Source organism: Schistocerca nitens, chromosome 4 (assembly GCF_023898315.1).
Source record: "Schistocerca nitens isolate TAMUIC-IGC-003100 chromosome 4, iqSchNite1.1, whole genome shotgun sequence".
NCBI classification, from domain to species: domain Eukaryota; kingdom Metazoa; phylum Arthropoda; class Insecta; order Orthoptera; family Acrididae; genus Schistocerca; species Schistocerca nitens.
Window position 1 is genome coordinate 245,250,887 of NC_064617.1, and position 14,323 is coordinate 245,265,209.

General features: G+C 42.4%; 1 protein-coding gene across 2 annotated transcripts in view; it reads right to left on the minus strand.

The window, feature by feature from the left end:
• LOC126253227 (trypsin beta-like) overlaps positions 1-14,323 on the minus strand; it is a 112,753-nt gene that overhangs the window by 18,723 nt on the left and 79,707 nt on the right. For both annotated transcript variants that reach the window (XM_049954416.1, XM_049954415.1), the window contains exon 5: positions 5,948-6,058. In XM_049954416.1, coding sequence (XP_049810373.1) covers positions 5,948-6,058 — 111 coding nt within the window. The remainder of the gene's footprint in view (positions 1-5,947; positions 6,059-14,323) is intronic.

Sequence of the window (14,323 nt, forward strand, 5' to 3'; positions counted from 1 at the left end):
AGCGATAGTTTAATATCTCTACGTTGCAAACATCAGTCTCGTTGCAGTTCAGGCACCATCGCAAGCCAGACGAGCTTAAAGTTGCATAGAGTACAGACAAGGAAACACGTATTTGATCTTCACTCCTGGAACCACAGGTTGACTAAGTGAGTGATATGCAGTATGTCTGTAATCGGGCACGGCCATACATTAGGGCTTCACCTATAGAACCTAAGAAGACAACCAATCAGTCCTAAACCCGGTTCCGATGTAGGTAAGACGCAGCAGAGCTTGCCTCGTAGAGCATAAAGGTAGTGACTATATCAGTTGTCACAGAGCTCACAGTCCAAGCACATACCACAACTTCAGCTTCGCCACCTGAGGACGACGGCTCGGACCGGGACACCAGGCTGTTCGAATTAGCCTGATAGTCAAGGTGCAGAAGTGCCATTATGGATAGAACATCACATGCACTCCATTGGTTCTGTACTCTTTCCAACACGGGTTTACAGAAATAACTCATCAAAAAAAAAGATTTTGTCCATCATCACGCTAACAGTCATACTTAATGTGATATTCTCATTTAAGTAAGACGCGACGCGAAATTCGAGAAAGTTTGCAATAAAATATATGGGCCGCTATGATTTTGCGTTTGGTGAATATTACATCATATGTTACTGGTAAGGAAATTTCACTAAGTCTGCAATCTCGAGAAAATAGTATTTATGTAGCGTGTTCACTCAGAAGCGCACGCATACGAGAATGAAATATTCATAACATACCTCAGATCTTCTAAATCGTTCGAGATATCGAAACGAGAATTTGGTAAATAATAGCACACAATGAGGGGAGTATTTTTCCATATGCCGAACATAAGGAACTTTCTTATCTACGTCGATTTAATTTAAGCTGCAGTTTTTTTTATTTTTTTTCAATCCAGTTCTGCAATTTTTTTAAAAAAATTCCTTGACTGCTACTGAAAAGAGAGTTTTCTAGTATGAAAATAAACGTGAAATTTCTTATCTTTCGTTTCAGCAAGCTGACATAATGAGGTTTTCCTCTGGACGCTTATTGCTTTTATAATGAGACATTGTTTCCTATAACAGTAGCTATTGCAAGGTGAGTTTGTGCAGTTCATACTGTTTTGGCAGAATAGTAAAATTAAGCCTGTCAACAAGAGAAATGTAGCTGTTCCTTATAACCGATAACGCCACTTCAAATGAGAAATGTTTAATGACTCACACAAAAATAAATTGCGAATTCTAGGAGGAATCCCGTAACCCACCATATTTTTAATAGTGAACGCCTAGAATGGAAAACAACCATATTTTTAATAGTGAACGACTGGAATGGAAACTTACCAAAGGATTTTCTCACTGTTTTTCATCTAAGAAATTTGAAAATAATTCGCAACAAATAGTGTACAATATTTCTGTTCCAATCCACATTCAGTGTGAAGTGGTGAACTTCCACAACACAATTATCTTTCAACGTGTTAAAGATGGATTATATATATTTACAATCTATTTTAACCTTAATGAGTAGTTTTAAGCGTTTTTTTCAAGCGGTTCATAAAGTAATACAGTGCATCTTTAATAATGAACACCTGTAACTTAAAACGTAACAGAAGGATTTTCTTTCTACTCCTCAGTTATGTTTGACATATGAAAAAGTACAGCAAATAGCACACGATCTTCCCATTCCCATCCCTGTATAGAGCGAGGGAGTGAATCTTCTTACTACAAATATCTTTTGCTTCATCAGTGATACAGACTTTGACGAATAGTTGGCAAAGTTCTGCAAGTTGTCATTGTGTTCACAGCTTCAGAGATGTGAAACGGTTTCATTGGGTCCGTTTTACACTGCGGTAAAAATGCGGTATTGTTCAATTAGAAATAACAAATCTGGTTCCTGCGTATCTGTGGACAACAATGTTATAAAACATGATAGTCATTACTTTATGAGCCGCTTGAAAATACGCATTAAGGTTTATATATATATATATATATATATATATATATATATATATATATATGTGTGTGTGTGTGTGTGTGTGTGACAGACGAAACTCAGGCACTACAGTATACAGTACAGTTGTACTACCAGAAGCCCTCTATGCATCAGAAATGACCACAATCGTTGCATTAGGCATCACAGAGACAGAAAAGATAGAACGTAATATCCTGAGAAAATTTTTGGAGCAGTACACAGAGATGGTACATGGATGAAGAGACCAACCAGAGAACTATATGAACATATAGACAGACTCACAGACATAATCAGAAAACGTTGGATAATATTCTTTGGGCACATACACAGAATGAACAACACCAGACTCACAAAGAGGATTTTCGATGTGGTCAACAGCTCAATCAAAATAATCAACTGGTTTCATGAAACAGAAGAAGACCTAAAACAAGCAGGAGTCAATAAAGAAATGATAGACGAAAGAGACAAATTCAGAAACAAAATTTGAAGTAAAAGAAAGGAAGAGACCGGGGAAAGTATGGACAGAGGTTTTGGGAAGAGAAAAAGCAGAAGAAAACATTAAAAAGGCGAAAAGTGAATAATCATGTAATATTCAAATTCAATCACTGTCTTAAGGGATAAGCACCATTCATATATATGTAAAGCATAGGAAACCATTGGACGTATTGGACGGTAGCAAGTTCGATCCTTCCTACCATCCAGTGTCCAATTTTTGTGTCGCTCTCTAGCTCGGTTTGAGAAAACCTAATGAAGAACACGCTTGGCATCTCAGTCTCTGGCAGGCTAGTTCAATTTGCACGTGGAACGACTTGACTGGCTAACTTCAATGCTTATGAAATCGGAAACAGCGCAATGTATGGAATTAATATTTAGCTCTGCAACACCCTTACAGAATTTTTTCTGACCATCCTGTATGGACACAGGGTTGTTCATTAGTACGTCTTGTGCATAAAATCTATAAGACATGAAAGAAAATGGCACACGGTGGATACAGTACCTCTCCAAGTTTTTAACTCAAATTACAGGTGCTGAATATGAGCACCGTTTGCGACACGGCAGAAGTCAATACGATCAGAAGGGCAACTCCTTGCAATTCGGTTATATCATGGAAAGGTAAACAGCAGCAGCCCGCTTTGAAAATCCGTTCGTTTGGTTGCCTAACTGCAGAGGCGAATTTATTTGGTGTGATACCCGTAGCAGACGCCTTGTCTTCATCTTGAGCTCCCTTTGTCAAACTACTACGAATCAAACGCCGGACAGATGTTCTGTATCTGGCGCATTGTCAGAATAGGATATACGTTCTACGTTTTCTCCAGAGACAGCTCTGCTGAGATACAATCAACAGGTGCATCACAGTGGGCGAGTGAAACGGCACAATACTGGAAGCGTACATCAAAGTTGAAACACGCCAGATAATACGATTTCTATGGGCAAAGCGTCTACATTGCTCGCAGATTCACAGCAAAACTCAGCTATATATGAACTAAATGCAGTGTAGCGTCTAGTCATGCAGTAATGGTGCTAACAATTTGACCAAGACGACACAGACGTGGGTGATGATGATCGGGAAGGAAAGCCATCGACATCGACCACAGGCGACTATATCTAGGCAGCTGAGGAAAATATTCGCAAGAATCGCAGAGTGGCTATCGTGGACATTCCCGAGCAGACTAGCATCTCGAGAGGCAGCGTTCATTCCACTGTCCCATGTCGTTTGCAGTATCGGAAATAGTCTACAAGCTTGGTTCAGCGATCAATGTTGCATGTACTCGAAGGTGCAAGGTCTACCGTGTCTCTGGACTTAAGTGTCAGCCCCCGTTAGCTGAGTGGTCAGCGTGACGGAATGCCACGCCAAGGAGAACGGGTTCGATTCCCGGCTGGGGCAGGAGATTTTCCCCGCTCAGGGACTGGGTGTTGTGTTGTCCTCATCATCATTTCATCCCCAACTCCGACACGCACGTCGCCCAATGTGGCGTCGAATGCAATAAGTACTTGCCCTCGGCGGCCGAACTTCCACCAATGAGGGACTCCCGGCCCACAATGCCGTACGCTCATTTCCATTGGACTTAGGGTTACCACATGGACGGAAATAACTTCATAAGGCACATCACAATGGTTGCTGTGATATACGACCATCATTTTACTTCTGCGCCAAACAGAGCGTCTATACATCTTAAAACGCAAAGTTGCGCCATGAGCAGGGAGGTTCAGGGCCACATTTTTCGTCCTCTGTGAAGGAGATGTATACACAGAGTTTATACCAAAAGGCATAACCATTAAAGCAGATACGTAATGTGCAAAACTGACATCACTGCGCCACGCTATAAAAAACAAGAGGCGTGGAAAACCAAGCAAAAGTTTTTTTTCTTCATGAGAATGCAACACCATACACTGAAGCGGCATGGAGAAATGCATCAAACCAATCTTTGGACTGAAGACCACAACAGCACAACAATGAAGTGGCAATAGTCACGGGACACCTCCCAGTATAGTGTCGGAACTCATTTTGTCCGGCGTGGTAAAACATCTCCACATACCATAGACTCAACAAGTTGATGGAAGTCCCTTGCAGAAATATTGAGCCATACTGTCTCTACAGTAATTGCGAAAGTATTACCAGTGTAGCATTTTGTGCAAGAACTGACCTCTCGATTATGTCTCATAAATACTTGATTGGATTCATGTCGGGCAATCTACGAGGCCAAATCAGTCCAGCCGAATTGTTCAAGATGTTCATCAAACCAATCGCCAACTATTGTGGCCCGGTTAAACAGCGCACTGTCATCCGTAGAAGTACCTTCGTTGTCTGGGAACATGAGGTCCATTAATGGCTGAAAATCGTCTCCAAATAGCCGAACATAACCACTTCCAGTCAATGATCGGCTCGGTTGGACCAGTGGACCCAGCCTGTTCCACGTAAACACAGTAAACACCATTATGGAGCCACCACCACCTTGCACAGTGCCTTATTGACAACTTGGTTCCGTCGCTTCGTGGAGTCTGTAGCAAACTCTAACCCTACGATTAGCTCTTACCATCTGAAATAGGGACTCACCCGACCAGGCCACGTCCAACCGACACGGTCACAAGCTGAAGAGAGGCGCTGTAGGCGATGTCGTGCTATTAGCGAAGGTACTCGCGTCGGTCGTCTGTTGCCATAACGCATTGACGCCAAATTTCGCCAGACTGTTCTGACGAATAGGTTCGTCGTACGTCCCACACTGATTTCCGTTGTTATTCCACGCAGTGTTGCTTGTCTGTAGGCAGTGTCAACTCTATGAAAAAGCTGCTAGTCTCGGTCGTCCGTGGTGAAACGCAATGCCCGAAATTTGGTATTCTCCACACACTCTTGATACTTTGGATCCCGGTCTACTGAATTCCCTAACGATTTCCGAAATGGGGTATTCCATGCGTCTAGACCCAGCTACCATTCCGCATTCACAGTCTGTTAATTTCCGTCGTGCTGCCATAATCACGTCGGACACATTTCCACATGAAGCACCTGAGCACAAATGACAGCTTCAGCAATGCACCCTCTCATAGCTCGTGTTCGCGATATTATCACTAAGTGCATAATCCTATTCCACGAATTTTGTCACACCAGTGTATATGTATTGTCACCTCAGTTTCATATATTTGTGTCACCTGGAAGTGAAGTGAGCACGTTCTATAGAAGTTATATGGTCTGCAACAGTAGTGTGTAACTTACTTTTTGAAGTCGCCTTGTATACGTATTAGTAGAGATTCAATTAAGTTTAGTAAAATAAAAATAAAAACGTTGCTCTTCAACTTAATCTGCCCTCTGGCACCTATCTAAATAATAGTTAAGTTAAAGACGGTTTAATATTAATATTAAGCACTTTCTTAATGTACTTCATATTCATTTAGGAATCAACAAGTTTTGCATACAACACAGTACACATAGCATAGGCATCCAAGAAAATAAAAACGACAGTCGGTAAAACCACAGTGAACTCACCAAGGTAGTGACACCCCATCCGCTCACGTTGCACGGCGTATTCGTCGTAGGAGTACTGTCCGAGAATCCGATGGGCTGCACGTTACGACCCCAGATTAGTTTCTTCTTAGTCTGCAAATCCATCACATAATTCAATCACTAACTAGAAAACCAGCGAAGAAAAACTAGATTTCATACTTTTTGCCATTCTACACTGCAGATAAATAAAAAGGCATTAGGAAACACAAATATAGTGACGGAAGAAATTATGACACCAAAAAATAATTAATGTAGGATAATAAGATTTCTGGAATACATTTGTCTATGTAACGTATATAAATGATTAACATTGCAATGTCACAAGTTAATGTAAGCGCGAGATAAGCTATTGCAAACGTGAACGGCCAGAATGTTGAATGCAAGCATACAAACGTGGCAGCATTGTGTTGTACAAGTGCCGGATGTCAGTTTGTGCGATGGAGTTACATGACTATTGACTTGGTCGATTAATGCATGGACAGTCGGTGCTGTTGTGGATGACGCTGGAGTTGTCGTCCGATGATGTCCCATATGTGCTCGACTGGATACACATCTGGTGATCCAGCAGGCCAGGGCAACATGTTGACACTTGTAGAGCATGTTGGGTTACAACAGCGGTATGTGGGCAAGAGTCATCCTGTTGGAAAACAGCAATGGAATGCTGTTCATAAAAAGCAGAACAACGCGGAATCATCAGACTGACGTACAGTTTTCCAGTCAGGGTGCGTTGAATAACCACGAGAGAGCTCCTACTGTCATACGAAATCGCATCCCAGACCATAACTCCAGTTTGGTTGCAGGTCCTCAACGTGATGATACCTCCTAACCAAAACATGACCATCACTGGCACCAGCTTTCATCACAAAACACAACAGACCTCCACTCTGCCCTCCAATGAGCTCTCGCTTCACGCAACTTGTGATTAGGCTGTTTAGGTTTTTATGTTGGTGACGCCACGTAGCGCTCTGTATTAAAAATCGCTGACTGCACTGTGTGCAGTCTGCGGCTGGTTGGGCTCATTGTAGGAAGTTTTTCACGAGTGTAGTGTTCGGTAGTTGGATGTGAACAGCGCGTAGCGTTGGGCAGTTGGAGGTGAGTCGCCAGCAGTGGTGGATGTGGGGAGAGAGATGCCAGAGTTCTGAGATGTTAATATGAGAGGACGATCTGGACGTGTGTCCGTCAGCAGAAGGAAATTTGTTAAACTGGATGACATGAATTTATATTGGGTGCTCCACTGATAGTGACCGGGCCAAATAATTCACGAAATAAGCATCAAACGAAAAAACTACAAAGAACGAAACTCGTCTAGCTTGAAGGTGGAAACCAGATGGGGGGCTATGGTTGGCCCGCTAGATGGCTGGCGCTGCCATAGGTCAAACGGATATCAACTGCGTTTTTTTTTTAAAAATAGGAACCCCCATTTTTTATTACATATTCGTGTAGTACGTAAAGAAATATGAATGACTGGTTGGACCACTTTTTTCGCTTTGTGATAGATGGTGCTGTAATAGTCACAAACGTATAAGTACGTGGTACCACGTAACATTCTGCCAGTGCGGACGGTATTTGCTTCGTGATACATTACCCGTGTTAAAATGGATCGTTTACCAATTGCGGAAAAGGTCGACATCGTGTTGATGTATGGCTATTCTGATCAAAATGCCCAACGGGCGTGTGCTATGTATGCTGCTCGGTATCCTGGACGACATCATCCAAGTGTCCGGACCGTTAGCCGCATAGTTACGTTATTTAAGGAAACAGGAAATGTTCAGCCACATGTGAAACGTCAGTCACGACCTGCAACAAATGATGATGCCCAAGTAGGTGTTTTAGCTGCTGTCGCGGCTAATCCGCACATCAGTAGCAGACAAATTGCGCGATAATCGGGAATCTCAAAAACGTCGGTGTTGAGAATGCTACATCAACATCGATTGCACCCTACCATATTTCTATGCACCGGGAATTGCATGGCGACGACTTTAAACGTCGTGTACTATTCTGCCACTTGGCACAAGAGAAATTACGGGACGATGACAGATTTTTTTGCACCCGTTCTATTTAGCGACGAAGCGTCATTCACCAACAGCGGTAACGTAAACCGGCATAATATGCACTATTGGGCAACGGCAAATCCACTACGGCTGCGACAAGTGAAACACCAGCGATCTTGGCGGGCTAATGTATGGTGCAGCATTATGGGAGGAAGGATTATTGGCCCCCATTTTATCGATGGCAATCTAAATGGTGCAATGTATGCTGATTTCCTACGTAATGTTCTACCGATGTTACCACAAAATGTTTCACTGCATGACAGAATGGCTATGTACTTCCAACATGATGGATTTTCAGCACATAGCTCGCGTGCGGTTGAAGCGGTATTGAATAGCATATTTCATGACAGGTGGATTGGTCGTCGAAGCACCATACCATTGCCCGCACGTTCACCGGATCTGACATACCCGAATTTCTTTCTGTGGGGAAAGTTGAAGGATATTTGCTATCGTGATCCACCGACAACGCCTGACAACATGCGTCAGCGCATTGTCAATTCATGTGCGAACATTATGGAAGACGAACTACTCGCTGTTGAGAGGAATGTCGTTACACGTATTGCCAAATGCATTGAGGTTGACGGACATCATTTTGAGCATTTATTGCATTAATGTGGTATTTACAGGTAATCACGCTGTAACAGCATGCGTTCTCAGAAATGGTAAGTTCACAAAGGTACATATAACACATTGTAAGAACCGAAATAAAATGTTCAAACGTACCTACGTTCTGTATTTTAATTTAAAAACCTACCTGTTACCAACTGTTCTTCTAAAATTGTGAGCCATATGTTTGTGACTATTACAGAGCCATCTATCACAAAGCGAAAAAAGTGGTCCAATTAAAACATTCATATTTCTTTACGTACTACACGAATATGTAATAAAATGGTGGTTACTGTTTAAAAAAACGCAGTTGATATCCGTTTGACCTATGGCAGCGCCATCTAGCGGGCCAACATAGCGCCATCTGGTTTCCCCCTTCAAGCTAGACAAGTTTCGTTCTTTGTAGTATTTTCGTTTGACGCTTATTTCATGAGGTATTTGTCCCGGTCACGATCAATGGACCACCCTATATATATATATATATATATATATATATATATATATATATATATATATATATATATATGGTGGTCCCGAATTCATGGTACAAACTTTAATGGTAGGTGCAGGACATTGTAACAAGGATATATTGTATAGGAATGTATAGTCCCAGGTGACGCGGTGAGGCGTAAACAGGGGAAATAACGGCCGAAAGGAAAACGAAAGATTTTATTGAAATCGTTGTTGACAAGTGTCATGTTTACAGTAAGTGTTCAAAATTGCGTCCACCATGAGCGATACATGCTTGACAGCGTCGGTGCAGCGATTGGCGTACACGTTCAAAGATGCCTGGTATTTCACGCACACCTGCAGCAGCTACAGATATGCGAGCAACGAGATCCTCATCTGAGTCAACTGGAGTCTCATAAACAAGGCTCTTAAGATGTCCCCATAAAAAGTAATCGAGGCAAGAGAAATCAGGAGATCGGGGTGGCCAAGGGACTGGTCCACCACGCCCAATCCATCTAGCACCAAACGTGGCATTCAGGTAATTCCGTACAGCAGTGCTGAAGTGTGCTGGCGCTCCATCGTGCTGAAACCACATGCGGTTACGAATGGCGAGCGGAACATCTTGCAGCAGTTCTGGTAACACTTCTTGCAGAAAAATAAGATAGCTTTCGCCACAGAGTCGCGTGGGTAGTAAGTATGGCCCAATCAAAAAGTCGTTCACAATACCAGCCCACACATTAATACCGAAACGTTGTTGATACGCATGTGGACGCGTTGCATGTGGATTATCTGTTGCCCACACATGGGAATTGTGCGCATTAAAGACACCCTCGCGTGAAAATGTCGCTTCATCTGTAAATAGCACATGACCTACGAAATCCGGCTGCAACGCACATTGCTGCAACAACCACTGGCAGAAGTTCACGCGAAGAGGATAATCTGCCGGATTCAATGCTTGTACTTTTTGAAAATGGAAGGGGTGTAAGCGATTTTCATTTAACACTCTGCATACAGTCTGATGACTCACATGTACGTCACGCGCAACAGTTCTTGTGCTTGACTCGGGTCTATCAGCCACTATGTTCAAGATGCGTTCTTCCAGTCGTGGAGTGCGTACAGCTCTTAATCGACCAGCGTCATGTCTGTTGACGTCGAACGTACCTGTTTCACAAAGTTGACGATGTAACCGTTGAAAAATTCTATGATCCGGCATTCGTCGATTAGGATACTCCGCGCGATACATTCGTAACGCAGCTCTGGCGTTACCATTTGCACGGCCGTACATGTAATGCATGTCTGCTTTTTCTGCATACGTAAAGTCACCCATCGTCTACGGCAGCACAATTGTGAATGGCGCTTGTCCCTACTGCGATACATCATGTTCATCTACTGCCCTCTACCGGCAGTGACACCAACCGATCACTCCATTTCTCTTTCCCCTGTTTACGCCTCACCGCGTCACCTGCGACTATACATTCCTATACAATAAATCCTTGTTACAATGTCCTGTACCTACCATTAAAGTTTGTACCATGAATTCGGGACCACCCTGTATATATATATATATATATATATATATATATATATATATATATATATATATATATTGGTGAGTCAGTCACCTAACGTTACCGCTGGATATATTTCGTAAACCACATCAAATACTGACGAACCGATTCCACAGACCGAACGTGAGGAGAGGGGCTAGTGTAATTGTTTAATACAAACCGTAAAAAAATGCACGGAAGTATGTTGTTTAGCACAAACCTACGTTTTTTTAAATGGAACCACGTTAGTTTTGTTAGCACATCTGAACATATAAACAAATACGTAATCAGTGCCGTTTGTTGCATTGTAAAATTTTAATTACATCCGGAGATATTGTAATCTAAAGTTGACGCTTGAAACCTCCGACGTTCAGTTGCGTGTTGTAACAAACACGGGCCACGGTCGGCGAGCAGCATCTGCAGGGACATGTTTATGATGGCGACTGTGTTTACGAGTGTGGCTGTAGTGCACTGTTGTGGTTTGGTCTAGCTGTCGCAGTGTCCGCATGTAGCGCTTGCTGCTGTTGTTATTCTGCATTCGTCTCCGGACGCAGACCAACTGTAGTACAGCGTGTTACCAGACGTATGTGATAGTGTAGTGTTGTAGGAACTGTGACCATGGTGTATTCGAACTCTGAAAAGGCGGAGATGATACTCATCTATGGCCAGTGTCGACGAAATGCAGCTGAAGCCTGCAGGGTGTATGCAGAACGGTACCCGGACAGAGAGCATCCAATGTGCCGCACATTGCAAAACATCCACCGCCAACTGTATGCAACGGGTATGGTCGTAGCACGCAAACGGGTCCGTAACAGGCCCGTCACAGGAGAAGTGGGTGCAGTTGGTGTGTTAGCTGCTATTGCCATGAACCTACACATGAGTACACGGGACATTGCGAGAGCCGGTGGACTGAGTCAAAGTAGTGTCATGCGCATACTGCATCGTCACCGCTTTCACCCGTTTCATGTGTCGCTACATCAGCAATTACATGGCGATGACTTTAATCATCGAGTGCAATTCTGTCAATGGGCATTAACAGAGAATGCGTTGCAGTTCTACCTGTTTACCGATGAAGCGGGTTTCACAAACCACGGGGCAGTGAATCTACGGAACATGCATTACTGGTCCGTGGACAATCCTCGCTGGCTCAGACAGGTAGAGCGACAGCGACCGTGGACTGTAAATGTATGGTACGGAATCATTGGCGACCACCTCATTGGTCCTCACTTCATTGCGGGGGCCCAAACAGCTGCAACATACATCGCGTTTCTACAGAATGATCTGCCAACGTTGCTCGAAAATGTCCCACTGGAAACGCGTCGACGTATGTGGTATCAGCATGATGGTGCACCTGCACATTCCGCAATTAACACTAGGCTGACCCTTGACAGGATGTTCGACGGGCGTTTCATAGGACGTGGAGGACGCATAAATTGGCCAGCCCGTTCTCCTGATCTTACACCTCTGGACTTCTTTCTGTGGGGTACGTTAAAGGAGAATGTGTACCGTGATGTGCCTACAACCCCAGAGGATATGAAACAACGTATTGTGGCAGCTGCTGCGACATTACACCAGATGTACTGCGGCGTGTACGACATTCATTACGCCAGAGATTGCAATTGTGTGCAGCAAATGATGGCCACCACATTGAACATCTATTCGCCTGACATGTCGGGACACACTCTATTCCACTCCGTAATTGAAAACGGAAACCACGTGTGTACGTGTACCTCACCCCTCATGGTAATGTACATGTGCGTCAGTGAAAAAGACCAATAAAAAGATATTAGCATGTGGACGTAATGTGCTGTTCCAGTCTCTTCTGTACCTAAGGTCCATCAACGTTCCCTTTGGATCCCTACGTAATTCGGTGCTCTCCGATACACACGATCGAACAGCGGAGGAGTGGTACTCAAGCGTCAACTTTAGGTTACAATATCTCCGGATGTAATTAACATTTTACAATGCAACAAACGGCACTGATTACGTATTTGTTTATATGTTCAGATGTGCTAACAAAACTAACGGGGTTCCATTTAAAAAAACCTAGGTTTGTGTTAAAAAACATACTTCCGTGCATTTTTTTATGGTTTGTATTAACCAATTACACTAGCCCCTCTCCTCACGTTCGGTCTGTGGAATCGATTCGTCAGTATTTGATGTGGTTTAGGAAATATATCCAGCGGTAACGTTAGGTGACTCACCCTGTATATATATATATATATATATATATATATATATATATATATATATATATATATATATATATAGATCATGAAATAAGCGTCAAACGAAAATACTACAAAGAACGAAACTTGTCTAGCTTGAAGAGGGACATATTCGTGTAGTACGTAAAGAAATATGAATGTTTTAGTTGGACCACTTTTTTCGCTTTGTGATAGATGGCACTGTAATAGTCACAAACATATGGCTCACAATTTTAGAACAGTTGGTAACTGGTAGTTTTTTAAAATTAAAATACAGAACGTAGGTACGTTTATATATATATTATAACTTTTGAACATTTTTAAGGTAAATACATTGTTTGTTCTCTATCAAAATAAGGCATAGGTTATTGTTAGTCAGGGCTATTCTTTCGTAGGGATTATTGAAAGTCAGATTGCGTTGCGCTAAAATATTGTGTGTCAGTTTATAAATGTTGAGAATAAGTAAAGAGAAAACAGTCTCATTACGTTCAGTTTCACTCTGGAGTTTGAAAATCAAGTAACGTAGAAGTTTTACCAGCACCGTTATTCTCTACATTGAAAGGGGACGTTTCAAACTGAAGTCGCAGATGGCGGTGATTTGGGGTCAGTGGATTTATGTGATTGCCGTGAAATTTGATTTCAAGTGTAGAAACATATCTACCAGCTTTCATTTATGGCCCACATCTCTTTCTTGGTGTTGCGATTTTTTCCCGTCACTGTTGATAGTACCCATAAACAAGAATCCAACAAATGCGATGTGTTCATGTAAATAATGACAGAAACAAAACTTCTATAAGAGGTAACAATATCACACTATTCGTCTCTGAAAAAATTTACTGAAATAAATTTAATCTGCATGTATGAGACTGGTCAAAGTGAAACATTTTACTTTTATACGAAATAAATTTAAGATAGTGTTACCAAAATGGTGGAAGAAATCTAATACTGTTCATCCGATTTTGCTCAAAGTCGATATCTGAATATTCCAAGGTAGCATATCGCTAATTCATGGGGATAAAAAACACCACATCCAGTTCCATTTAGTATATCGAAGGAAATTTAAACATTTTTGTGCATTCAATAAGAATAATTTTGATTCTCAATTATACGAGCGCCCCATCCCAAGCCTGCCCGTCAATCCCCTCCAGGTTTGTGGGTGTTCTTCACGGTCTGAAGAGCGTTCACTTAATGGAAAACTTATTTCACGTCTCCGGACCGTTTACGAAATACACTGACGGAAAAAATCTCAACATCAATAAAGAGTTGTGCGACATAAACAAAAATCCGCAGGCGTGTTTCTACATCTGGAAGACGATGTCATTTCAAATTTCACACCAGGCCTGTGCGAGTGGCGCTAATAGAGGCAGTATGAGGATGCAAATCAAGTTTTCTTTAAATACGCATTGAAAAGATGTTTAGCTATGGTTACCTTTGACGATGAACGTGGTGACCTGAGTCAAGAATGCTTTTCCGGCCATGAAGACGCCGTTATCAAAA